Source organism: Aethalodelphis obliquidens, unplaced genomic scaffold, assembly GCF_003676395.1.
Source record: "Aethalodelphis obliquidens isolate GAN/ISIS:26980383/991018 unplaced genomic scaffold, ASM367639v1 scaffold22, whole genome shotgun sequence".
NCBI lineage: Eukaryota > Metazoa > Chordata > Mammalia > Artiodactyla > Delphinidae > Aethalodelphis > Aethalodelphis obliquidens.
Genome location: NW_020837966.1, coordinates 24,731,631 through 24,759,225, shown reverse-complemented (window position 1 = coordinate 24,759,225; position 27,595 = coordinate 24,731,631). Strand labels below are relative to the sequence as shown.

The 27,595-nt window shown below is 38.5% G+C and overlaps 1 protein-coding gene across 1 annotated transcript in view; it reads right to left on the bottom strand.

Moving 5' to 3' along the window:
- The window catches only part of CNTN4 (contactin 4), a 496,981-nt gene that overhangs the window by 233,239 nt on the left and 236,147 nt on the right, over nt 1-27,595 (bottom strand). The window contains exon 4 of the mRNA XM_027121429.1: nt 10,494-10,589. Coding sequence (XP_026977230.1) covers nt 10,494-10,589 — 96 coding nt within the window. The remainder of the gene's footprint in view (nt 1-10,493; nt 10,590-27,595) is intronic.

Genomic DNA, 27,595 nt, shown 5'->3' with positions numbered 1-27,595 from the left:
ACTGTTCCATCTGTAATACTATTCCATCTTTCATCCTTCAAAATCGAAGCTCCAGAGCTACTTCTTCAGAGAAGCCTTCTCCCAGACTACATCATGTCCTTCTATTCTACATGATCAGATCATTGAACCCTATTCTCCCACCTCACAACCAAAAGCACACGTCCCAGTGTGATTTTCTGATTAACCTCTTACTCCCCAGCAGACCTGTAGGTTCCATGGTAAGAGGAACCACTCTGTTTTTGTTCACTCCTATACCTGCCATGTCTACTAAACCCCTGACATCTGAGAGGTGCTGCCAAAGTTCGATGCTTTCACTTTTAAAAAATAATCTATTCTCCTCAACCTCAATATCCTGATTTACATACTCCACTGGGACCCAATCATAAATCTCATTCATCACAACAGTTTCACTGAAGTAACCTGGAACTGCACATTGAGAAGGAATGCTGGCTTGCAATATACTGAACAAATTCAAAAGGCAGCAACACTTATAGAGAAGGTGTAGGGATGTCTTTGTTATAGTTAGGTGTTGATTTCAGAGGTGTGTCATACAGGCCTCATTTGGCAGTAAGTGGGAACCACAAAGGGAAGAAACACATGATACTTAAATCAGCTACAATTTATTCTGAAAATCCCATTTGTCTTCTCAAAAGGCAAACCTGAGTTTGCATGACATGATAAGAACTGGGGCTTCAAACACCTATAAAACTGAAGTATTTTGGCATTTCCCAGGTGCTTCCTATTGTATGTGCTGGTTTGAGGGAAAAAGAAAGTGTACAAATTCCACATTACTTCACAAAGCAGAGATTCTTTGGATATTTCTGAGACGCTACATTAGCAACTGCAACTATCTTTCCAGCTGTGCCCACCATATGGATCTATGAATTACTGCGGAGTGTCGTTATAACACAACTGCTTCCCAGGGGTTAATTTTGATGGTGAGGATGGTGATAATGTGTTAACCTGTGACTAGCTGATGTGAGAAAAACAGGGTGTGTTGCAGTTAGAAATGGGAGGAGCTTTCTTGGCTCAATATGATCCGGCTGCCCACTGTCTCATCGGCAGCCAGGACCCACCTAAAATATCATGAACATTCTCCCAACCAGCCTCTGCACTAAAGATAGGACATTTCTTTTAGTTCATAATGTAGGCAGAGTTGGTCTCTCTGTGAAAGGATTACTACTTCATGTGAAAATCTGTGTTTATTCTATATGTCTCAAATGCCAAAATCGTTAGCGCATACAGTTAACTCAGAGAAGCATGATGTGTAAAAGAGTTTTTCATCCATACTGTTTGTCCTCGATGGACAAGCGACTTCATTAAGTCATTTCCTTTTAAATCAGCAGCTATAATCCTACCTTTGGTCAAAATGCCACCATCTATTCCTTTGCCTATAAAAGTGAACTTTACTTGTCCAAATGCATAGTGTTGTCTGGTCTTTGATTTGATCAACTCCAGGTATTTTCTTCTTAAATGTCTGAAAACTAAACTGAATGAGTTAAAAAATATATCAGAAAAATGGCCAACTTTTTTTTTTTAAGATTTTTTAAAAAAATTATTTATTTTATTTATTTATTTTTGGCTGCTTTGATTTTCATTGCTGCACGCAGGCTTTCTTTAGTTGCGGTGAGCGGGGGCTACTCTTCGTTGCGGTGCATGGGCTTCTCATTGCGGTGGCTTCTCTTGTTGCGGAGTATGGGCTCTAGGCATGCGGGCTTCAGTAGTTGTGGCACGAGGGCTCAGCAGTTGTGGCTCACGGGCTCTAGAGTGCAGGCTCAGTAGTTGTAGTGCACGGGCTTAGCTGCTCTGCAGCATGTGGGATCGTCCCAGACCAGGGCTTGAACCTGTGTCCATTGCATTGGCAGGTGGATTCTTAACCACTGCGCCACCAGGGAAGCCCGCCAACTTATTTGTGCCATCACACTCAGAGGATCAAGATCCCTGAGAGTGGTGAATATTCCACTTTTGAGACTTCAATTTCTGATCTCCCAACCTGAGTCTATTTCCAAATTTCCAGGCCTCAACCAGCATTTCCTCATTCTATGTACTGCACCATTATCCTGCTTAATTCAATGTAACATCATGATGTACTGACCTGACAAAACACCGATTTGTTGATGAAAATGTATCCAAAGGGCTGCTCATTTCTTTCTCACCTGAAAAGATGAGATTCATATTTCCAGTGCGCATTAAAACAAGAAGGCTTGCCATATATCCTGCAGTGACTGTCCACTGGATTATTTATAAAATGCTCAGCCAGGTTTATGTTGTTGAAAGATCACTGTTGATCATGTGTTCCGCTCTGGCTGGTACATCCCTGGTAGCACTCTTAACTGGGTATGTAATGTGTTTTTCACATCTCCAGACTCTTCCCCTCCCACCTAGCACCTGGGTTTCCACATAGCATCACCTCTCCCTGCTTTCTGGGACAGGACAACTCCAAAAGGGAACTCTGCATGCTGCTGAGCTTTGTTGAATGATCACAGTTTGTAGATCACTTTGCTTTTATGGATCAAATCTCACTTTCCAAATACCATTTCCTTTTGGTGCTAATGCGTCTGACCCTCATTCTGATGGATCAGTGGTCCTCCAGTTCTAAGGATCAAACCTGGAGATAATCACTTTGATTTTTTTTTTTTAATGTTTGAAAAGAAAATAGAGACCTTCTCAACTTGAATTTAAATCTACAAATATAGTGCCTATTATTAAATTAAGTACAGAGTAACTATCAGCAGAGAAGCTGGGTAATTAGAGCCATCATTAATTTACTAAAATCCGTGGTTTCAGCCAAATAAAGAACATGGAAACATCTGCATAAAAGCAAAGAAGGAAAAAAGAAGAGATAGAAGAAAATTCTTGCAATGTATTTCTGCTAATTTTTTTTTCTAAACTAAATGATCCTCTTTAGGCTACTGAACACTAAGAAATTTAATTAACTGCTATTAAGTAGCTAAGTGTATTTCTAAGTGCTACAGCCTGGGACTTGCTATAGATGCAAAAACAGCTTAAACATCTCTCTTACTAGAACTGAAAGCAGAATGAAGGTAGAAAGTGTACAACTACCACTCCTGGGGAACTTTTCTTTGAAAACAGACCAGCAATTCTCTATACACGTTAAGAAACTGGGGGCTCACAATTATTCTGTGACCAGGGAATGCTTGCTGTCTATACAAACTCATTTCTTCTACTCATAAGTATATAGTTGTTGACATCTAGGCATTCAAAAGTAAGGTCATGAAACCTTCAGATGGTTTTAAAGAGCTGACAGGAAAATTCAAAGGCAAAAAGTATGTTGGTAGCATCACAGAACATGCTTAACCAATTCTGGAGATAACTGACATCAGAAATATTCATCCCAGTTCTTCTTGTCACATCTAGTGATGGAGAAGCTCACCATTCTTCTAGAAATGTGGAGCCTGATTTCTCCCTTTTGCTTCCCTTGTTGATTCCTTCTTTGAGCTACGTCATCTCATGGCTGAGAGAAATGGAGCCTGTATCTGGTGTGGTAAGGACAAAAAAATCCTAGTGGCCTCTCCTCCCAAACATGAAACACTCCACCAGGCCATTTAGGTTAGACAGTTTTCTAACAAGTAGTCCCTGATCAATGTGGCTTTTTTTTTTTTTTTTTTCTCAGTTGGTGAAAAAAAGGGAGGTTTAATGAATGGAGAAAAGCATCATCTTCCAAACTGTTTCCCATTACTCTATGCTGATTAAATCACCCTTGTGCTATAACCTCCGCTGGTTGGCAAAGTGGGAAAAGAAGAAAGGGAGGAACTGGCTCAATAACTTTCAGATAAAAGAATCCAGGTTTGTATTTTTCAAAGGAACATGGTAGAGTCAAGGAGCATCAAACAGGATTGCTTTAAGAATATTTAAAACAAGATTAAAAAAATACCTAGTACTATGGTGTTGATGAATCTATCACTAAGTATTAACCTCTCCTCACTGAATTTCAATAGATGTGTATTCAAATGAATATATAATGTCTTGGGCTTAGAAGTGGAACTCAGAATGCATTTTCCATAGAAATAATACCATCCAAGTTGGTTTACCAGAGTTTGATCCGTAATATTCTTGAAGACTAGAACAGTAGTATTATTTCAATGCTGCTCCAACCAGCATTTTAAACATTATTTCCCGGGATCCCACATCCAGAAAACCTCTTCTCAATCACTGATCTCCAACAAGGTCACTCTAAACTTACTGAACACCTGTGGTTCTAAAATTTATTTGCAGGAGATAGGGCATCTCTCAGGTAAGTCACTTCTCAGGTGACATGAAATGGGCATCAAAGGGCAGCTATTTCAGTGCTGACCAAACATTAAGGACTCAAGATCCTAAGAACATAATTTATCACTTGTTTAATTGTCTTAAAAACTGAGTCTAATTTTGGGCACCTTCCCTCACTCCACACACACACACACAGAACAAGATGACTCAAGTGCAATGTCGGCCCTTCATCCTGATGTGCACGTTCAACCATGTCCCCACTATAACCAGAAGAGGAGATTGGTACCACACTTAGAAAGGGACTCTTCTTAGAGCTTTTCATGACAATTAAGTGACTGTTAATCTTATAACCATCTAAAAATTTCAAATTTTGTTTTAAAATAGCCATACAAAATAAGCTGAAGATTATGTTCCCTAGTCTCTTAAAAAAAACTCTGCAATATTTTAAAGCCCTTAGCTCCTCTGAGGCCCAATTAATGCTTTGTTTCTTCTAAGGAAATGAATGGAGCCCAGGCACATACTGTGCACACTAATGGAACATGCAAACATAAAGAATTACATGGGGCTTGGCCTCTGAGAAGATGATTGGCAGAGTTCATCTCAATTGTCATGCTGAGTCTTTAAGAGCAATTTTCAAATGTTAGGAGAATGGTTAAATCAGCATTTTAATAAAGCCACAATGCCAGAGCATGATGAGTTTATGTTAACAATAGATGCATATTCCAAATGAATCTCTTGGAAGATATATCTGAAAAATATTTGCCTACTTAAAATTTGTTAAATGAATGTAAATCAAGAATCATAATATGTCTTCAAAGACAAGCGATTTTCTGATATAATTTTAATTCCAGGCTTAGGCAAATGAAAAAAATCAAACCAGGCCTAATTAATAAAATCAGGAATGTTTGGATGTTTGAATTTTGCAAACTGGTACCACATTTATTATGTCTTTAATCCTTACAACACACTGGGGAGATTTAAAGGACAAAGATAAATTCCATTTGGCTGGCATAATGCTGTGTGAGGATTTGAGAGTTATGCTGGGAACCAAGATACGGAGAAGGAGAGCCTGAAATCTCGGTGAGAGAAAGTAGAGGAATAAGTTGGAAATGGAGGGACTGCTTCCTGAGGAAGGTGGTCAGTTGTCTAATCAACAGAGCGAGAAAATTAGAACCTAGCCAGGAAGATGTCAGTATCCAAAGGCGTCTGATATGGCAGGCGGGGCCTGGTAACTAGACTACCTGGAGGATGCAATACTCAGAATCCAAAGGATAGTGTGTTATGGTTTGAGGTTTGGAGCTGGATTAGAATGGAATCTGCATGTACCTTTGGGTGAAACATGAAGGCAAAGAGCTAAACTGTCTGGACTGCAGTGGAATGGGTTGGTATTTGGAGCTAATATGGATGCCCCTGAAAATCTAAAGTTATATAAAATTGGTAAGCAGTTTGGGGCAGGCATGGGACTAAGGCATGCAGAGGGGAATTAGGCACTCCTGCCTTATTCATTATACATTCTTGACTAGCATGTAGATGTCTTGAAGATTATTCTGGGCATAAAGGATGCTCATTTTAGCATAGCAAGATTACTTGTGGCCCAGTGACCTGTCAGCATAGTTTGGACTAATTAAGAAACTGGTGAGCCGGATTCTGAAGGTGACATCTTGATGCCGGAAGCTGAGTACGTGTGGGGAGATAGAAAAAGAATAGGGCTCAGAGAAGTTATATAATTGGCTCAAGTAAGTTAACAGCAGCACTAGGATTAGAATGTGGGTGTCCTAGTTCCATGCTGTTACCTCTGTCCTACAGCAAAGACAAATATCCAGCTGAAATAACCATGCTGTGGGAGGGCGTGATTGATTTTTTTAAGACTATAATATTCATGATATGTCTAGATCAAATCACATTTCTGGGCCCCTGGAGATGTTTGCAAATCGAAAGGTTTCTGCTGGGACAAGACCTACTTGATTTTGCAGGGCAGACACACAAGTTTTCCACCCTGGCTACATATTCGAATCACCTGGAGTGCGTTCAAAACTATGAATGATGTCAAAGGAACCAATCTCAAAAAAAAATTCAGACTGAATTGATATGGGATGGCACCCAAAGAACTAATGCATACAGAGTACAAAAAAGTCGTTGTACGGTTGTCTCCTGACTATAAAAAAAACTGGGGCACATTCTACGCAAAGGTAACTCCTAGACCTGCCACTGATTAACGTGTGACCTCACTTAATCTCTTTGCTTTCACTTTCTTATCACTGAAACACATGTCCTTATTTCTTATAGGATTATTGTAAGGATCCAAAGATAATATAAGGTAAACTAAAGATTATAAACACCATAAGGAACTCTACAGATGCTGTTATAAGGTCCCTGAGTCTGGTGCCGTGCGAATGGGATCTAAGTTTAACGGGGATGTGTTTAGCGTAAAAGCATCCAACGACGACAATTATAGCTAGTTTCTCTATAACTCATAACAACGAAAATAATCTCAGAATCAGAATCATGTGGCTTTCTTTTTTTATACTGTAGGAAGGCATATTTTCTCTAACAACGACGTAGTAAGAGCTGTCCAAATGTAAAATGCTACTTCTTCATGTGAATACCTGAGAAAAAGCCAGTCTTTTCTTAGTTGTTCACCTCTCTTAACGACAATGAAAAATATATAGGAAAGCCTGAAGTGATTATTTTTTATTTTGAATTCTTTTAAATACGAATTGGACATAAAAAACTTTTAACACTTCTGCTTGGGTTTGATGTGGAAATCAAAGTACTCCACCTCAGCAGGGTGAACCTGGGCTGGTTTTGTAGAAGGCGATCAAAGTGGGTGTATCTTCAATCTGGCGCTGCCTCAATCTGTTCCAGCCAACTGGAACAACAGTTTTGGGGACCCTGGCCTGGGTTTATGGAATCAGAATATCCGTGGGCAAAGGCCAGGCACCTGTGGCTCTAACATGCTGCCCTGGTGATGCTTCTGCTTCCTGCACACCTCTGGCCAGAGGTGCGGAGTGTGGGGGGAGCATAGGTGAAGCTCAGGGCTTTTCAAACTTTAATGTGCACATGAATCACTTGGAGATCCTGTTAAAATTTGAATTCTGATACAGTAGGCACTGTGTGGCATCCAACACTCTGCCTTTTTAACAATCTTCCAGGTGAGGTAGATACTTCAGGTACAAGGACCACATTTTGAGCAGCAAGGATCTGGGTGACATATAAAAGGAAGGTGGAAACAAAAATATCCCTTGGTGAGCAGTTCATGGGGATTTCACTGGTGAATGAGCTGTCAGTTTTAGTAAGCTAGGAGGAAGAATCCCAAAGTACCTCACTTCTGTTCCTATTTAATGAGTGGTTGAAGATCACAAATTCCTGCTGCCAAATGACCCTGGAGTTGATGGAAAGCACAGTGAAAATTCTAGATCTCAAAATACTCTGTTTCTAATCTAAAGAAGCATCATAGACAACCAGAGCACCATCATCCATAGTGATTTCTATTTTTTGGCGTCTGTGTTAAAGATTTAATAGTACAATCTATGCGACGACATCACATCTGAATTTGTACCTATTAACCAAGAAATGACAAAGACGCTATGCAGGGTGATTGGTAGAGCACTGGAACTACGTGCTGATGGAAATGCTTTTCAAAGTAGATTAACTGCTGCTCATTTCTATGTTATCCTAAGAAGGTCTGACACTGCACAGCTTTTGAAATAGGACATGCAGCATCCCTTACAATGGATCTCATGCCATTACCCAGTATCCCACTGATACAATAAAAGGCTGACTCATTTCCTTTCCTCTTCATGATCTGTTACAATAGAAACTGGGATACCATATGCTGGGTTTAAAACGCTCAGTATGTCCAGCGGCTCTTGGCGATGCTGCCAGCTTTAAGGTGATCACAGCCTGGAGAAGCAATGAGAGAATCACTGCTGGACAGTTTGCATTGGAGGGTTTTGAGTAACTGGGGAGATTTCATCAGATAATCATTGACTCCGCTGCCCCAAACTGATGGATGTCTGTGATGCTCTCTTATAACCTTCAATACCCACCTTGTTTTCTCTCAAATTTCCTTGCCTTGCCTGCCTTGCCTACAGTATTACTGAGCTCACAGTTCCTAATAGAGCCCATAATGAGAATATTTATTTCCTTGTCTTTCACCATCAAGACTGTCAGGAATGTCAGCACAACTCAAGGAACTGGATTTCAGAGCTGCTGACTGCTGGCAGCAGAGACAAGCAAATTTCAGTAGATGTCCACAGAAATTTTTAATATATTTCTGAGTGGGAAGGGGAAAGTATTCAGGTTCATTCATTGTGGAGCAGCACAACAGTGCTTCTTGTGTTTTGCATTTCCCAAAGATATCATTGTACCAGGGATTAGTGGGGTATTTTTTTCTCAATATGCTGTAAGATTAATTTTCAGAGTTGCTGCCATGTTATGAAAGATTAATGCTGTGAAGGTAGCCTGCAGAAGAAATTAGCAAAATCTTCCTTTCTTATTTGATCAAATTTCATAATAAGAAGAGAACTGTTAATGTGAGTGAACATCACTTTAACCTAAATAGATGTCCAGTTAATTGCTCTCCTCATATAAAGGACAGGACTTCAATAATGCACATATAGTTTATAAATATGTTTAGTTTTTATTCAGCAATTATTATGTGATGATAGAACTAAAAGGCATCTGAGAGATTTCTTTTAATCTCTTCGTTTAGAGATGAGTAGAGATAGAGAATGTGAACATAGTAGCCCAATATCAAATAATGATTTGAAATAGAGCCAGGACCAGAATTCATGTCCTGGACTCCAAATTGAATGCTTCTGATACTAACTTGGCAAGAAAATTAAGTCCTAAAGAATAAACCCATTTCTCAGAAGACAAACTCCTGAAATCTAATCTGGATTCTCTGCCAGTCTCAAACACCAGAAACCCTAACAATTCCATACCCTCCATCCAGACTTGGAGGGGTGCCTGCCTCTTCCACCTGCTTATCTATTCACCGTGCTTGAAATGCAAGCCATGTAGCTGTTTCACTAATCGTTATTTCCTGCTAAAAACGTTAGCCGGGGCATTAGGAGAGAAGGAAAAGTTAAAACTTCTGAAGACAGGACAAAAATAAAATGGTGTTTTCAAATTCTCAGTTTAAAACATCTTCTTTTTCCATCACATGTAAAGCCAAATAGAAAATTAGGGTAATGACAAGGAGAGCAGGTATCAAAGTAAATTTTAGCCAGAGTGACCACAAATGGAGTTTATCAGTCTTGTCAGCACAAACTGTAGTGAAATCCTAATAAATATAACTAACTACTAAACCTCCAGACTCCTGAACTCTGTATGTGCAGTCAGAGTCACCTTCCAGTCATCATTAGTCCTTTCTGCAGACACTGCAACCTGCCTACACATCGTCTCTCCGCATTCTCCCTCATTATCAAAATTATGATTTTTTAGGGCCATCGTGTATCTGTAGAAAATACTTGATTTTTGTGTCTCTTTTGCCACTGGAGTGATCAATGAAATGTACATAAAAGTCCTTGGGCAAAGCAAACCTTCCATAATACAAAAGCAACTCGAAATGAAGAGACTTCTGACATTTGCCCTGCCCTCTTCCCATTTCTACCTTTCTGCACTGGTGCCTTAGCCATGCCCCATGTTTAGGACTTCAGAGAAGGATCAAAGAAAGGGCTTGGGTCCTGGAAGATGTCCCCCAAAAGCAGTGCCAGCTTTATACCACATACCTTTGGAAGTCTTATGTGTGAGAACAACACAAACCCAAGTCCACTGAAGCCGGTGTTAGCTGGGTCTTCAGGGACTTGCAATCAAATGCATTCCTAACTGATCTAGTCATTATGAGTCCTTACAAAGTCATCTTGGATTCTGTGGTCAAGGGACTCTGGTTCTGGGTCTGATCCCTTCCCAGACCAACAATGAGATGAAGTGAAGCAAGGCCATCTTTTAATACGATCAAGTTGGAAGAAGTGCTGGCAGTTTTACCTACGTGGCTTTACCAAGCAACAGGATTCTGATTTTGATTGACTCAGGTATCTTTCCCCTTGAGCCAGGTAGACAGCAGGGGGATGGAACAGTGGTACCATCTGATATTTTCCTATCCTAATTATGGGAGGCACTGAGGATGCTTCCTCGACACAGAGGGACTTTGGGAATCTCTACGAATGACACTGTCCCCCTTTCTGATGCCAAGAGGGTGAACAATCAGCAAGAAAAATAGCAGCCGGTGACATGTGCACATTTCGGTGCAGAGTTACCTCCAGCGTGGGCTGGTGGGCCACACAGCAGTACCATCCCCTGACCTTGGCGGACAGACACGGTGCTTCTTGTTCTTGTTTTAAAGTTTTCAAGATCTGTTGGGAGACATAAAGGAAAAGGAGTTTAAAATTTTAAGTCCTAAGACATTATGGAAGACTAATACTACTTCAAAAGAGGATAGTCTTCTGCTGTAAAACGGCCTTTACACCACCCGGATCAGGGAAATTCAACTCTACCGTCTTCTTGCATGATACTGTCTCATCCTCTATGACTCTATATCTATACTGTAAGGTAGCCACTTGCCACATGTGCCTATTTAAGTTAAAAAACAGTTAAAATAAAATAAAATGTATGAATTCAGTTCCTTAGTCACACAAGCTGCATCTTAAGTGCTCAAGAGGCACACGTAGCTACTGGTTTCCACACTGGACAGCAGAGAGAGAGAGAACATTTACATCAGTGCAGAAAGTTTTATTGGGTAGCACATGTCTGGATGGAGTAAGTGACCTCCCCAACTCTATCTGTAACTGAATATCATTATCAGGATGTAAATTCGTGGGTTTTGATAGTCAACTGTTTACTTCACAAACCGTTCCATTATATGCAATTATGTTTGTTACTCTATATGTACCTAGAATATGACTATCTCTGTCTACACACACACACACGTTACATACAATGTGTAAACAGACATACATACACAATTGTTTTATGAAGTTCCTGTGTACTTTTAAATACTTATAAGGTACTGTCCAAGGTTCTGTTTGGAAGAAAGTTCCCCTTTCTCAAGGAGGTCAAATCTGGTTAGAAAGATAAGACGTTACAAGCCCAAAGATCACAGTTGGAGTCAGTAAATACACAGTTGCCAATAACAATGAGTTAATATAAGAAATATGTCTAATAAAGTGACAGACATATTATTGTTCAAAAAGATTTTTCTTTCATCCTTCCAACTGCAAATCCTCTCAGCAATGATTGTTTTAAGTGCCATTTCATTTTTTGTTGTCTGAAACATTTGATGTAATAACCTGTTACCAGATTTGAGGATTATTCTAAGCCAAGTATGTTCTATAGGGTTGCAAGCCCTGTAGCTGTGCACATCAGAGTTCAGTAACAATTATTGACTATTTCCTCCATTTTGGCCATTTTGGTAAGTATTTTATGGTGATTATTTCAAGTGATCCTAACAACAATTATATGAGTTAAGTACCATTAATATCCTCATTTTACAGACTAGAAAAGAGTGGCACTATAACATTTGTTAAAGGGTACAACATCAGGGAGTGATGGAGCTAGGAAATAAACCTGGACAGCATTGCTGCAGTTACAAAATGGAATGTTTCCACACTCAGGCTGGGTTTCAGGGAGTGTTCACAGGGTTAAAAATAATTTATACACCGAGCTGATCTCCCTGTGCTATGTGGCTGCTTCCCACTAGCTGTCTATTTTACATTTGGTAGTGTGTATAAACTCGGTGCTTTGTGACCACCTAGAGGGGTGGGATAGGGAGGGTGGGAGGGAGATGCAAGAGGGAGGAGATATGGGGATATATGTATATGTATAGCTGACTCACTTTATTATAAAGCAGAAACTAACACACCATTGTAAAGCAATTATACTCCAATAAAGATGTTAAAGAAATAATCTATACACATACATGTCTTCATTACCAGCTTCTTCTAGAATTAGGCAAATCTGAAGCTCATATATTATTGCTTTTATCAATTAAACATATACAAATTTGGCTGCCAGCTTGGGATACAGACATTACGAAAAGAAAGCTTCTGCCCTGTAGGGACTCAAGAGTTTGGTGGGCAGGACTGACAGGTAACACCTAATCATGGGAATCCAAAGACTGCTGAAGTTGAGGTGTGCAGAGCGACACCTTGAGGACCCGCACGTACTTAGTGCAAAACAAAACATGACTACAATTTAAGTTTTGATGTAATAAAATTCCTTTCATTACATTTCTGATGTAATAAAATTCCTTTTATTCCATGAGTACCAGGTGAGGCTAGGACATGATTTTTTCTTCTCTTTAAGGAAATGGTTTGAGAAGCCTTTGAAAATGATTAAACTAGAGATTTAAAAAACTTCATTATGGCATTAATACTGTAAACCATTATCCCTAAAAATGATACTGAATCACTCTAAATTGTCGCTTCTGCATACAGGTTCTTAAAATAAGTCATCTAAGTTTTGGCAGAGACATCTCATCCAATCTCCAGAGTGGCATGAAAAATTAAGAACTGATAGGTAATTGAGATCAAGTCTTATCCAGGCAAAATCCACCTTGATTCTGACTAGAGAAAGAGCATTAGGAAATGGGAAAGAAAATGAGAAATATATGCAATGATTTTTTTAACTTGTCCTTATTGAGTTTTAAAAACTGCATTCCTGTTTATTTCCCTATAGTTTAAGAGTCCATGCAGTTCCACAGGATTTGTTTTGGCCAGTTAGAAAATTGCATTAATCTGGTATTTGAGATAATATTTTGATAAGATTCTTAGCAGTTAAGTGAAATAGATTCCAGATGGTAAACCCTACCTACATAGTGAATGGAAATATTGCATTTGGGCAGATCTGAGTTTGAAAATCATCTCTGTCATGTATTATGCAAGGTTTAATTTTCCCATAAATAACATGAGATGTAATTAAATGTAATTTATTTTGAAAAAATGATGGGAAAAGATTAAATGAGGTAATATTTAAAAAGCACAAAGCCTTTCCTGCTACAAGTTTGGTGCTTACTATATGTTCTGTTCACTGAGGAATAATGTAGTCCAGTGGCAAATCATACCCCTATTATTCCATTTAAGAAAGGGTTTTGAATAGCAAATGCACTCTAGAGAGAGGTGAAGAGGCTAGTCAAAGGCCACCATATTTATGCACATGTTTAAGAAAAGATTGCATGTCCATTATTGGTCTTTTCAGATGTAGTTATCCATTCAGATCCTAACTGCTAGCAGCATGATAATTTTCCAAATTAAAGAACTATGTGTGTGTGAATGGGTATATTTTTGAAACTTGGACATGGCCAGGCCTTTCCCAGAAATATTCTCATATATATTACCTTATTTAGGGTCATTTTATCTCCAAAGACTTGGTACTAGGTAATAATCAGTAGCAAGAGGCATTCCAAGTTAGAATACGTTATAGATAATGTTATGTCATCATGACCGTAGCACTCATAGCAATAATTGGATCTACTTGCAAAATGTAATGACTTCATACCATGTGCTAACAAATTTTCACACAGATCTCATTTAATTCCATTATAGTTTTAATTCCCAATTTTAAGGTGATGTAACTGAATTTCAGAACCTTCTTCACACACTGAGAAAGTGGCCAGAAGAACACAAACTCATCTGCCCTCTCTCCAAACCCACCACTATCAAGTACCAGAATCTATCATTTCCCCACTGACTTAGTGAAGCCAGTGAAAAAGGGCATTCAAACTAGTTACTTCACATCCTAGGGACCAAAAAAAAAAAGTTTGTTTGAATGAATTTTATGCTCTTCAGTGAATATGTAAGAAAGTCCACATTTCAATGCACAATGCGATGAGTCGGTACATTTGATTCCAAATTTTCTATTCCTTTGCTTTTCCTTGCGGGTGATCACTTGATGGGGGGATTTTAAACACCAGGTGCAAAGGATGGAGTGGAACAAGAAGAAAACAATCAGAAACCACCGTATTAAAAAGCAGGATTGCTGCATTGTCAGGGAGGTAGCTGAACCATGACACTTGGGTAGTATTCCCTTTAGCTCCGTGCAGCTAGTTACTAAAGGTAGTTGGATAAATGATAGTTACTAAAGGTACCTGAATAAATGATGTACTCTTATGACAAGGAATTAATATCCATATACTGTAGTTTCTCAAAACATTTTTTGCAGCTTTCTGTATGGTTCATTGAAAAGTGACTTGGAGACTATTTTAAAAAATGAGTGACCATACATTTTGGTGTTGACTTCATTTATCAGCATTTTATATAAATCTTTCCAGAAATCATGGGCTAAAAAATGCACAGTTTTGTGGCAGATGTGTTTTCCTGTCATGTTTTTCTGTGAAAACAACTGTCCTTTGTTCTTCTGTAGAATATAATATTAGCACTTTATTTTTACATGAGGTTTTAAAAAATACACTATTATAGTACTTGGAAAGTGTAGCTCATTGAGAGCTTAGAGGAAGTGCTTTAGCAGCTAAATTCCTTGAGAAGTAAAAGTGTACAAAGGTCTTAAAGCTGCAACATGAGATAAATAATAAAAGCCTTAATATATGGAAACATTTGGAATTCAGCCCACAGAGTAAATCAGAGAGTGAGGGGGAAAAATCCCCAGATATTTACTGTCTGGAAAGTTATTAAATGTTTAGAGCTGGGGATGAGGTAGTCTATAAAAAATACCTGGATGGGTTGAACGAAAACAAAATCGAGGGTCCAAGATATTTTTTGAGAAGTAATAACAGTAAATAAGAAAGAGTAACTTTTTTGGCCATCATTAAGGGACTGCCCATCACATTTATGAACAGGAAGAGTTAAAGCCATCCACAGGGTGGAGCCAGCGCAGAAGAGCATAAGAAATTCAGCTTTAAAATGGCCAGGGAAGGTTAATGACATAGTAACATACATCACGCTTTGTCAAGAATCCACAGAGGGGCAGGAGAAGAGGAAAGAGGAAAAATGATACAGTAAACCATGCAAGTAATACACATATTTTTAATGCATGTATTATTTACTACAAGTTAAAAAAACACCTATTCACTTTTTTCCTGACTTGGGTAGACCTGGATTCTATCAATTCTCACAGGGTGACTTTAGAACAAGAAATTGTCAGTGACAGTTGCCTTTGTTACTGCTTCCTTCAAGAAGCAATCAATGAAAAAATCAATATCAGCTTGGAAAAATGGTCAAGTGATATATTTGTTATGAATATAATTTCCATAATGATGACTGCACTATTTATTTTAAAAAGAGGTATTTGGGGGGTATGACTTTAAAAACCAGTTATCATGCAGCATATCTAAAATTATGTCTTGACTCTGCCATTTGCTCCTTGAGTGTGTACATATGTGGATTTGCATGGCTTCTTGGATTCTAGGGACTCAGAATGACAATAAGTCTAACTTTACAAAAACCTTATGAGTCACGTTTTTGACATTCTTTCCACACAAGAAGGAAGAAACCATTAGGGAGACTGGCATGGCTGACAGGTTTTTCCTGTGAGAGAGTATACAGCAAGAGGAAGAATTACTTAATGGTTTAGCACACTGGCTCTGCAGTCAGAAGGACCTGAGCACAAACTCGGTACTCTCACTCTTTAGCTGTACGATGTGGGTGAGTACTCTCCTTGAACTTCAGTTTCTTCATTTCTAATATCAGGAAAATAATTCCTATCTCATACGGCTCTTTAGAGATTAAGATCATGAATATAAAGCACTTAACACAATGACTGGCCCAAAGTCAGTAGTCTGTAGATGCTAGCACTATCATTATCATTTCTGAGCACCACAGGAAAGTCTACAGAAAGTAACTCACTGGGGCAAAGCTAGTGATTCCAAACTTCCACCAGATAAAGTAACAGTAGAGTAGTCAGGTCAATCCCACTGTGGCAAAATAAGCTGCTAAGACTTAAAACACCTCTTCTTTTGCTGGTCTTAACTGTGTTTTCAAGTCTAGACTGGTGCTAAAGTAAGCCAGATACCTTATCCTTTGCAGTGCATGGAGTGTACTCTTCAGGTGACTTAAAATTAAGAAACACTCCCATATACTGAATTCAGGTAATTTTCCTTAAGAAATTCCTATGATGGTATATTCTGAGCAGGTATTACTTTTTAATGTTAAGGTGGGAAATATCATTTTCATAAAACAGTAAAAACTGATGTTTGTGTATCTTTATAAAGGATACAAAATATTGTTATTTTAACAGAGAAATAAAAGACGAAACATATTATTTACTGATTATATAAATTTACTCGTTGCACTTAAAATTTGAGGAGTTTACACTGTATACCAGATGAAAATAGAATGAATATAAATGGAACTGGAAAAAAATATATATATACATTATATGTTTGTCAGTATCTTGCTTTTCCTATGTCATTAATTTTTCCATTTGTTTAGCCAACCTTCAGCAAATAATTTTTGAGTTCTTCTTTTCCTCCAAGTATTGGTGTCAGCCATTTTATCTCTCCAACAACTAAGTAAAACAAAACAATCAAAAACCTATGGATATGCTCAAGATCTGACATTAAATATCCCAATTTGTTGGCAGTTTAAAGTAAGGGATCAAAATCTGATTCTAGGTAGCGGTTTGACTTTGAAAAGAAAAGCCAATCTCTTTCCTGGAGATCTTTGTATAGATAACAAAGGACCTTATCAGTATTCCTAAATTAATGTACACAAACTTTACAAATGACTCAGTTATAGAAATTGTTTATGACCTTCTTTCATAGCCTAATGCTACTGCTATTGACATCCCTACGAAAATCCTTAGAGCACTTGTTTCAAAGTGAAAAAGGAAGAACTCATGGGAGCTCTCCCAGGTGCTGATTCTGACCCTCACAATGTTTTCCCTCTGTCTGAATTTTTCCTCAACCTATTTAGTCATATCAGATGAAAGTCTATAATTTAGGGATTACTTTGGAATTACAGAAATGCCATTTTAAACCCACATATGGCTGCAAATGCATTACCTTGCTATGAGTCACAGTGAAGACTTAATTAATTCAAAGAGATTGTTTCCTCTTAAATAAATGAGAGCAGTATGGATTCTTTGAATGTGAGTTTTGATTAGCCAAAAAAGAAACAAAGAAAATGTAATCTATGGAGTAATAAGGAAAGCAACGTAGGTCTGAGAAAGCTCAAGAAAGGAATAATGACTTAAAAATACTCTTAAATTTGATTTTCTTCACAGGTGTTTCTTACTGAAAGAGTTATGTACCAACAAAACTATCTATAAACAATACTAGTTTCTCACTCAAAATTCTTTACCTTATTTTTCTGTAGAAGAGCTGAAAAGGAAAAAGAAAAAATACATATAGGGTGAGAAAGGTGTGTGCAGATTGCCAAAGACAAATTTGTCTGGGGTCAGCAATTCTGCATTTAGCAAGAGGTTACTCTCCTCTTTCTCTTCCTGCACCACATTTCTACATCACTTTTTCTTTCCAGTAACAAAACCTAGGAAAGACCTGAAAAGAGCATAATGAATGCTACCTGTTAAGGAGGCTTCTGTGGGCTGATTTTGAAATTTAATCACTTTTGTAAATATTAACTCTTTGGGAGAAATGTAAGGACAGTTTCAACTAACTTATGTAAAGAACACAATTTCTCACTTTCCATGCATTCATTAAATCCTCACAACAACTCTATGATGTAAGTATTATTACTGATTCCACTTTATAGAAATTAAAAAAATCCATATCCGAGATCACAGTCCTAGTATAAGGAAGAGTGTGGATTAGACCCCAGCTCTTCTTTGACCCACAAGTCCATGTATTTAGCCTCTATTCTATACTGAATTAGATACCAGGAATGAAACAACACATGTTGATATTCTGGTTGACTATTTGAGACTCATAATTTTTTACCCCTCTGCTATTATTTTCTTGACTTTACAAGAAAATAAAGGCTGCTTTGCTGCCCTTTTCCCTGTAAGTGTACGACTTTCCTGATAGCTATTTTTATTTCTGATTTCAGACTTTTTCTTTCCTCGTTGCTTTGACATACTCTATTTTACCTAGACCTTCATGTTATTTAAGAAGCCAAAGAACAACCCAGTTTCAGATGTTTGAGTTTCCCTGCGTGTTCCATAAAAGTGTGCACCTACCAGACTCATGAGGTTACTGTGATTAGTACAATCTGGCATCATAACTACTGTTGTTCTCCTTTGGAGACAGGTGCCCTAAAACACAAGCTATTATTACCAGCAATTTTCTCTACAGGAGCACATCTCCTTTTGCATATCATCCTGACTCAGGAGTGTTAATGGTTAGGCATCTGCATTCTCTATCTTTGGTTTCATACTTACATAACACAAAGAGAAACAAAAGTTTCAGAAAACCATTTGGCCTAGAAAATTTTAGGACAAAATATGGACTCTTTGCTGAGCTTTACAATAGCCCTTAGGGATCTGATCCTTGCCCAGGTTCCCAGTCTCATCGCCTGTTAGGTTCCCCCTTACTTATTTATACTGTAACAACCATGTTTTGCTTTCTGTTCTTCAAACACCTTAAGGCTAATCCTGTTTCAGGACCTTTGAACTTGCTGTTCTCTTTGCTTGGAATGCTCTTTACCCATCTTTTAGCTTATCATGCTCATTCTTCGGGATTCAATTCAAATGTCACCTCCTCAGAGTAGCCTTCACTGAGTTTTTAATCTGAAGTAGCCCACCACGCAGCTCCGGTTACTCTCTACCACATCACCTCTTTATTATGTCTTTCATAGAGATCATCACCAACATCTGCGATTACTTGGTTCATTTATATGATATTTGGTTTACTGTTCCTTCCCCCCCGCCCCACCCCAAAATGAAGGCTCAATAGAGGCAGGAATCTTTTCAGTCTTTATCAGGCTATATATAGCACAGTGCCCAAAACATGTCTAACACATATGATGTGCTTAGTTACTATTTGCTGAGCACTATTCCCTTTCCTGCTTCACACACTGAGGTGGTGGTCAGGAGACTTGCTGGAGTAGGGTGAACCTTCTTGTAATATCTGTCCATATGACACACTGTCTTCCAGCATCTTGGCTACGATGGACCTTTGTGTGCTCAATGACCAGGGATGCTCTAAAAGATAACTTTAAGAAAAGGTGTTTAATCAACTGCACCGAACCACCTACGATGCCTTAAAATGAAATTTAAAATGAAAGCTTAGAGGCACACTAAGATTGGAATGCAAGCAGCATATGACACAAACGCTTTGCTTGGCAAAAGAAACACTCTCTTACCCACTGACACCTGCCCCAGGGAACACCTGAGATGAAGAAAACATGAAAGGACATCATGCAAATTGCACAGGCTTGTTGCTCTTTGTAATCAGGGCTGTTATCAGCTAGTCAGGGAAATATCCTACAATTATCTGTTCTTCACCTAGTGTAAGAGTTGTACAACTTGATAGACTTATGGTCATTACAGTTTTGATGGAAAGAAATGTGAATCTTCATTTTGAACTTTTACTTCATAGGCTTTTTTTCCTCCCCTCTGAAAATTAAAATTAGAAAGTTGTAATTCCTTGCCCAAGTCTTCCTAAGAAACGGGTAACCCTAGTGGGCAAGTCAGATATATTCAAGTAACATTAGAATAAATATTCCCTGAAGAAATGCTGAAAAGGCACTGCATCAAGAGGACGTTGTAAAGCTGCTAATCTACAGGAAAAAACGTTGGGGATGTATTACTGGATGGAGATATATGGGCCACAGACCATGATAAAAACCCAGAGACCAAAACTCTACCAGCCAAACGATTGGTCATGAAAAACCTTGCTTTAAAGTGAAGGGAAATTGCTTCATATCTGACTTTTTCAGTCCATTTCTTTTCTTTTGTTAAGCTTTCAGGGGTACAAGCCTTAGTAACGAGATGGCTACCGAATTTGCCTAACACTTAATGGCAGTGGATACAATCTCTGAAGGAAGAGGGGCAAGTTCTCACTCCTTGATCATAAATAAAATTAGGTAGATGTTCGTATAGTTAAACTGGCTCTTAATTCTAACCGTAAAAGTAGGCATTTTCCCCAAGCAGCTTGGGAGGAAATTACTCTGATGGTTAACTTTAAAGGGAGAGGCAAACTTTACTAGTATTTCCTGACACCAATGCTCTGCAGAAGTTTTGCTTTAAAAGCAAGTAGAAGACTCCTCACTATGTACTCAGTTGTGGATTTCTGAACTAATAAAATAGGGATTGATGACTCATAACGAAAAATGCCAGTCATGCTTAAATTCATTGCTCCTAAGAAATTGGACATGTTCTGCCATACAGCTACTTGGGGGAAATCAAAGCTTTTGGAAGTAACAGGTTTGTTTAACCACTGGCTCATAGAGGGCTATTTCTTTTCTCTTTTCCTTCCCCTTCTCTGAGTATAAAACATTTCTTGGGACACTGGATGCTGAATTAGCTGTGTACTGGTTAAAATTTTTTAAGGGCATAAAAAATGCTGTATATGGATGAAATTCCCAGATGAAGAGCAGCTGTTATTTATGTTGAATTTAAGTTGCTTCGGCAACTCCAACCATATATTTTTATCTCATTTAATTACAGTTTTGAAAATAAAACCATCATCAAATATACATGCAAGCCATGTGTTTATTCATCATCTATTTAGACTTTGCTATGGGGGCTGTTTCACCGTTCCCTTCACAGAGAGAAATCAGAGATAATGCTGCACTGGGGTAACACTGCCAGTTTTTGGAAATGTCATCACTCAAGCACCTTGCTTTTAAATACACCCTGAGAATCAATACAGATTCATTCAATACCTACAATAGGCCTCCAATGGGCATCTATCGTATGCCAGCCACTGTTTTAGGCACTGGGGTTACACCATTGAAAAATAAAACAAAACAGATCTCTCCCCTTAAAGAAGGTTAAGTGGGTGAAAGGACCATAAACAAAATAAATAAATCATGCATAGCATCTTTGAGGGTGATAAGTGCTATAAAAAATAAGTTAGGGAAACAGGATTGGGAACTGGCATAAAAACTATAAAAGAGGAAGATAATATAAAAGTAGGATCTTGCTACTTTCCATCCCACTTCCAAACGTGGAGAAATAAATCACTCTCCCTCTGCCGACTCAGCTCCTGGCCCCCATGGAGGCTGCAGAGAAGGGCAAAAAGTAGTGTCAAGCGACACAGCCATCCTGATTTAGTCTTGTACTTTCTTATTTATAACTGAAGTTGAAGTCTCCTTAGTTCAGGTAACACCTGAGGAAACTAATAAATATTTTCATCTTTCATCTAAAAGTTTCAAAGAGTGCTAACTTCTTGGTAACTGAGGAAGTGGGAGAAACAACTGAGCAGGCATACTAAAATATACACTGATTTCCTAAGGGAAGACAATTACCAAACCAGTATTGTGATAACTTATGCTCTGCTTTAGATACAGGTACTGTTTTCTGCCTCAGAAATCCTACAAAGCTAGAGAATTTCAGAGAAATTCTCTGAAGATCGTACTGTCTGTCTTAGTCTGTTCGGGCTGCTATAACACATATGCCATAGATGGGGTGTCTTATACAACAGACAGGTATTTCTCACAGTTCTTAAGACTGAGAAGTCCAAGATGAAGGTGCTGGAAGACCTTGTGTCTAGTGAGGAATTGCTTATAGGTTTGCAGATGGCCGTCTTCTCACAGTGTCCTCACTGTGTCCTCACATGGTAGAAAGCGAAGAGAGAGGAAACTCTTCGTGTCTCTTCTCATAAGAGAACTGACCCATTCAAGAGGGCGCCACCCTCATGACCTAATTACCTCCCAAAGGCTCCACCTCTTTATAAAAGCACTTTGCCAGGGGGTGACGGTTAGAATTTCAACATATGAATTTTGGGGGAGACGCAAACATTCAGTCCATAACAGCATCCTTTCTTCAATCTGAACTCCCTCCCTTGCCCCCCTCCCTTCTTCCCTTCTCTCCATCAATATAATTTATGGTACCATGTGTGGTGGATGCTGTGGAGAATATTAGGGTAAGTCGAACATGATGCCTGACCTCAAGAGGTTTCCAATTTCGATCAGATAGGCACATAAAGAACTCTACTGCAAGGTACAAAGGAAGTAGTCAATGCTGTAGTGCTGTAGAGAGAAAGCACTATGGGAGTTGATAAGAAGTACTTTTTGCTGGGGTGATTCATCCAGTCAGCATTTCAGCTGCACAAATGATGGACCCAAGTATATGGATCTTGGATATGGGTTTTAATTTAAGTCAGTACCCAGAACCTGTTTCCTCTCCCTCTCTCTCTCAGCCCTGCTCATTCTCCCCACTTTCTCTCCTACAGATCAAAGCACACAGACGGCACAGGGCACTGCCTCACTCCTACTCAAGGTGTGACTGGATTCTTATGAGAACCGTAGCATCAAGTATGTCCAGGTCAGTCGCTCAAACCCATCAAACCTAGACTCTGTCAACCATTGAGACTACTGGTTTTCACAGGAGACAAGCTCATATGCAGCTCTAGTCATATCTTCAGAGCACTGATGTGCCATCTTTCCATCTTCACAACATCACTCCTGAGGTCATTTTCCAGCTCAACATCTCTGCCTCACAACTTTAAGGCTAGAGTTTTGAGAATATTGCAGCACAATCCCCACTGTCACAAGACACTCTACAGCAACTTTACAACCTCACTGTGGCACTTGGATTTCCACAGACTTCTTTAAACATTGTAGACGAAGCCTACATCTGTGTATAAGGATGCTACACAGCACAGCAAGTGACAGACCCACTTTTAAATGTGTGCATGTGTGTAGTTGGGTGATCTAGTGAAGGTATTACAGATCACTGCTGAGGCATCCTGGGACTTAAGTGATGATGCAATGCTCACAACCTTCTTGCTCAGTTGGAAGTTTGGTACTAATTCAGGGGTGGCTCTGGGTTGCAGTAATAATAATAGTAATGACAGCTAAGATTTATTGAGTGCTTACTATGTACCAGGTACTATTTTAAGCACTTTTCAGGTATTAACTCATTTAATCTTCTCAACAATACCATGAAATAGGTACCATTTATTCCCTTTTATCTATGAGGAAATGGAGGCAAAGAAAGTGAAATCATTTGTTCAAGTTCACACTGATAGTAAATAATAATGCCAGCATTCTCACCCAGGCTTGTCTGATTCCACATAATCTGATGTTTTTCTTTATTTTGAATTTTTGTCAATCTGGTATATAAATGGCAGTCCATGATTTCTAATTTGCATTTCTTCAGTTACTAATAAAGCTGGTTTTTTTTCATGTTTATGGGCCACCCACATTATATCATTCTTAAAATGCCAGTTCATGTCTTTTACCTAGTCATCTAGTGGACTTGCATTTATTCTTACTAATTCATTGATGTTCTTTACATATTTAGGATCTTCTGTTTGTCAGTTATATTTTTATAATTATCTTCTCCTCGTATATGACTTTCTTCCCCACTCTCTTTCTAGTATTTTTTGATGAATGGAAGTCTTCTGAGTGCATCAATCTTTGCTTTAAGGCTAACATTCTTAGTTTCTTACCTAAGATTCTCTTCCTTATCCCAAAGTCATAAGGATATTCTCTGCTATTTTGTTTTCTAAAAAGATTAAAGTTTTGTTATTCTCATTTAAGTTCTTGTACTCAATCACAGCACAACACTATCAGGTATCAACAGGCAGTTCTCAGCACTGATGGAATTATGTCCTATAAAATTGCTGCAAACACTTATTTAGTGAAAACTGTACTGTTGTTCTGAAGGGAATTACAGGGTTAGGTTTCTGTGAGTCTCTGCTCATAACATTTTCCTCCACCAATCAACACGTAACCTTGTATTATGTGTGTTTATATTTAAATACACCTTTTAAGTATATAATGTTGATTCACTAACATTAACTCAATGCCAACAGCACTGTAACTTATGCCTGAATAAAGCTTACCTAACACAAGTATTTTCTCTGTAAGGCACAGCATGGCCTTCTCTAGCTTAGGAACACTAGACAGTACTAAAGTACTACACTTTGGGCTATTTTAAACAGCAAAATTACCAACAAAGAGCATAAAAACGCAAAAAAAAAAAAAAAAAAAGGCACTAAAAAGACTGCAAAAAGAACACTGTTTAATTCATGCACAGAAATCTCTTGCATTCCTATACACTAATGATGAAAAATCTGAAAGAGAAGTTAAGGAAACACTCCCATTTACCACTGCAACAAAAAGAATAAAATAGCTAGGAATAAACCTACCTACAGGGACAAAAGACCTGTATGCAGAAAACTGTAAGACACTGATGAAAGAAATGAAAGATGATACAAACAGATGGAGAGATATACCATGTTCTTTTTTTTGTGTGTGTGGTACACGGGCCTCTCACTGTTATGGCCTCTCCCGTTGCGGAGCACAGGCTCCGGACGTGCAGGCTCAGCGGCCATGGCTCACGAGCTCAGCCGCTCCGCGGCATGTGGGATCCTCCCAGACCGGGGCATGAACCCGCGTCCCCTGCATCGGCAGGTGGACTCTCAACCACTGTGCCACCAGGGAAGCCCTACCATGTTCTTGGATTGGAAGAATCAACATTGTGAACATGACTATACTACCCAAAGCAATCTACAGATTCAATGCAATCCCTATCAAACTACCAATGGCATTTTTCACAGAACTAGAGCAAAAAATTGTACAATTTGTATGGAAACACAAAAGACCCTGAATAGCCAAAGCAATATTGAGAAAGAAAAACGGAGGTGCAGGAATCAGGCTCCCTGATTCAGACTATACTACAAAGCTCCAGTAATCAAGACAGCATGGTACTCGCACAAACACAGAAATATAGATCAATGGAACAGGATAGAAAGCCCAGAGATAAACCCATGCACATAAGGTCACCTTATTTTTCATAAAGGAGGCAAGAATATACAGTGGAGAAAAGACAGCCTCTTCAATAAGTGGTGCTGGGAAAACTGGACAGCTACATGTAAAACAATGAAATTAGAATGCTCCCTAACACCATACAAAATAATAAACTCAAAATGGATTAGAGACCTAAATGTAAGACCAGACACTATAAAACTCTTAGAGGAAAACATAGGAAGAACACTCTTTGACATAAATCACAGGAAGATCCTTTTTGACCCACCTCCTAAAGACATGGAAATAAAAATAAACAAATAGGACCTAATAAAACTCAAAAGCTGTTGCACAGCAAAGGAAACCATAAACAAGATGAAAACACAACCCTCAGAATGGGAGAAAATATTTGCAAATGAAGCAACTGACAAAGGATTAATCTCCAAAATTTACAAGCAGTTCATGCAGCTCAATATCAAAAAAACAAACAACCCAATCCAAAAATGGGCAGAAGACCTAAATAGACATTTCTCCAAAGAAGATATACAGATTGCCAACAAACATATGAAAGGATGCTCAACATCACTAATCATTAGAGAAATGCAAATCAAAACTACAATGAGGTATCACCTCACACCAGTCGGAATGGCTATCATCAAAAAATCTACAAACAATAAATGCTGAAGAGGGTGTGGAGAAAAGGGAACCCTCTTGCACTGTTGGTAGGAGTGTAAATTGATACAGGCATGATGGAGAACAGTATGGAGGTTCCTTAAAAAACTAAAAATAGAACTACCATACGACCCAGCAATCCCACTGCTGGGCATATACCCTGAGAAAACCACAATTCAAAAAGAGTCATGTACCACAATGTTCATTGCAGCACTATTTACAATAGCCAGGACATGGAAGCAACCTAAGTGTCCATTGACAGATGAATGGATAAAGAAGATGTGGCACATGTATACAATGGAATATTACTCAGCCATAAAAAGAAACAAAATTGAGCTACTTGTAGTGAAGTGGATGGACCTAGAGTCTGTCATACAGAGTGAAGTAAGTCAAAAAGAGACAAACAAATGCTAACACATATATATGGAATCTAAAAAAAAAAAAAAAAAAATGGTCATGAAGAACCTAGGGGCAAGACAGGAATAAAGACACAGACCTACTAGAGAACGGACTTGAGGATATGGGGAGGGGGAAGGGTAAGCTGGGACGAAGTGAGAGAGTGGTATGGACTTATATACACTACCAAATGTAAAATCGATAGCTAGTGGGAAGCAGCCGCATAGCACAGGGAGATCAGCTGGGTGTTTTGTGACCACCTAGAGGGGTGGGATAGGGAGGGTGGGAGGGAGGGAGATGGAAGAGGGAAGAGATATGGGGATATATGTATATGTATAGCTGATTCACTTTGTTATAAAGCAGAAACTAACACACCATTGTAAAGCAATTATATTCCAATAAAGACGTTTAAAAACAAAAAAAAAGAACACTGTTTATAGTATGAGAGCTGAACCAAGAAGGCAAAGAGTCATCTTGTTCAACCTCAGAAGGAAAAGGGTGTGTAGGGTGACTCAGTATTTTACTGCTCTGCACCTGTCCATGAATGACCATGAATGACTGCAGGCTGGATACTTTGTAGGTACTCGATAAATGTAATAGTTAAATACTTAGTATCTTACACAGAGTTTAGACATGGGTGATACCAGACATTTTATGCTCTTAGGCCATGTTTCAGGTAATATAATAATTATGAAGAAGACGACGACGACGATGATGATGACAGAAATAATTTAGCAATGATGACAATCATAACATTAAAACTATTAGATGTTGTAGTAATAATAAAAGTAGCAGCAACAGGACCAATGATGATGTTTCCTTATATTTTTATAGCACTCTAAAAAAATGCTTTATTTTTGTTGAGCTTTCTTGAATTTGGGACCACGTTAATTCTGAAAGGCACCTGAACTCATATATGTAAATGAATATAGTCCTTTAACATAGGATGCTTGGGATATGCATATTTTTTTCTTCTAATTTTTTTATCATGGTAAAATATATGTAACATAAAACTTCCCTTCTTAAATATTTTTAAGTATACAGTCCAGTGGTACTAAATACATTCATAGTATTGTGCAACCACCATCGCCGTCTCTCTCCAGAGCTCTTTTCATCTTGTTAAGCTGAAACTCTACCCATTAAACAATAACCTCCTCTTCCTCCTCCCACCAGCTTCTGGCAACTGCCATTCTACCTTCCATCTCTATAAATTTGTATAGTAATTATTTTTAACAAGTAAACAAAAAACAACAGTTTTACTTATAATAACTCATTTGATCATTAAAACATCTCTCTAACGTAGGAGGAGACAGCATTAAGTATTAACTGCACTGTATAGAAGAAGACATTTGAAATTCAGAAAAGTTAATAGAGTTGCTCAAAGTTAAACCTCTAATAAGGAAATGATACAGTCGTTTCCAGATATTGGCTACTGTAACAAATGCAGCAGTGAACATGGAAGTGCAGGTATTTCTTTCAGGTCCTATGTTCATTTCTTAAGTATCTTTCAACAGCTGCATGGATAA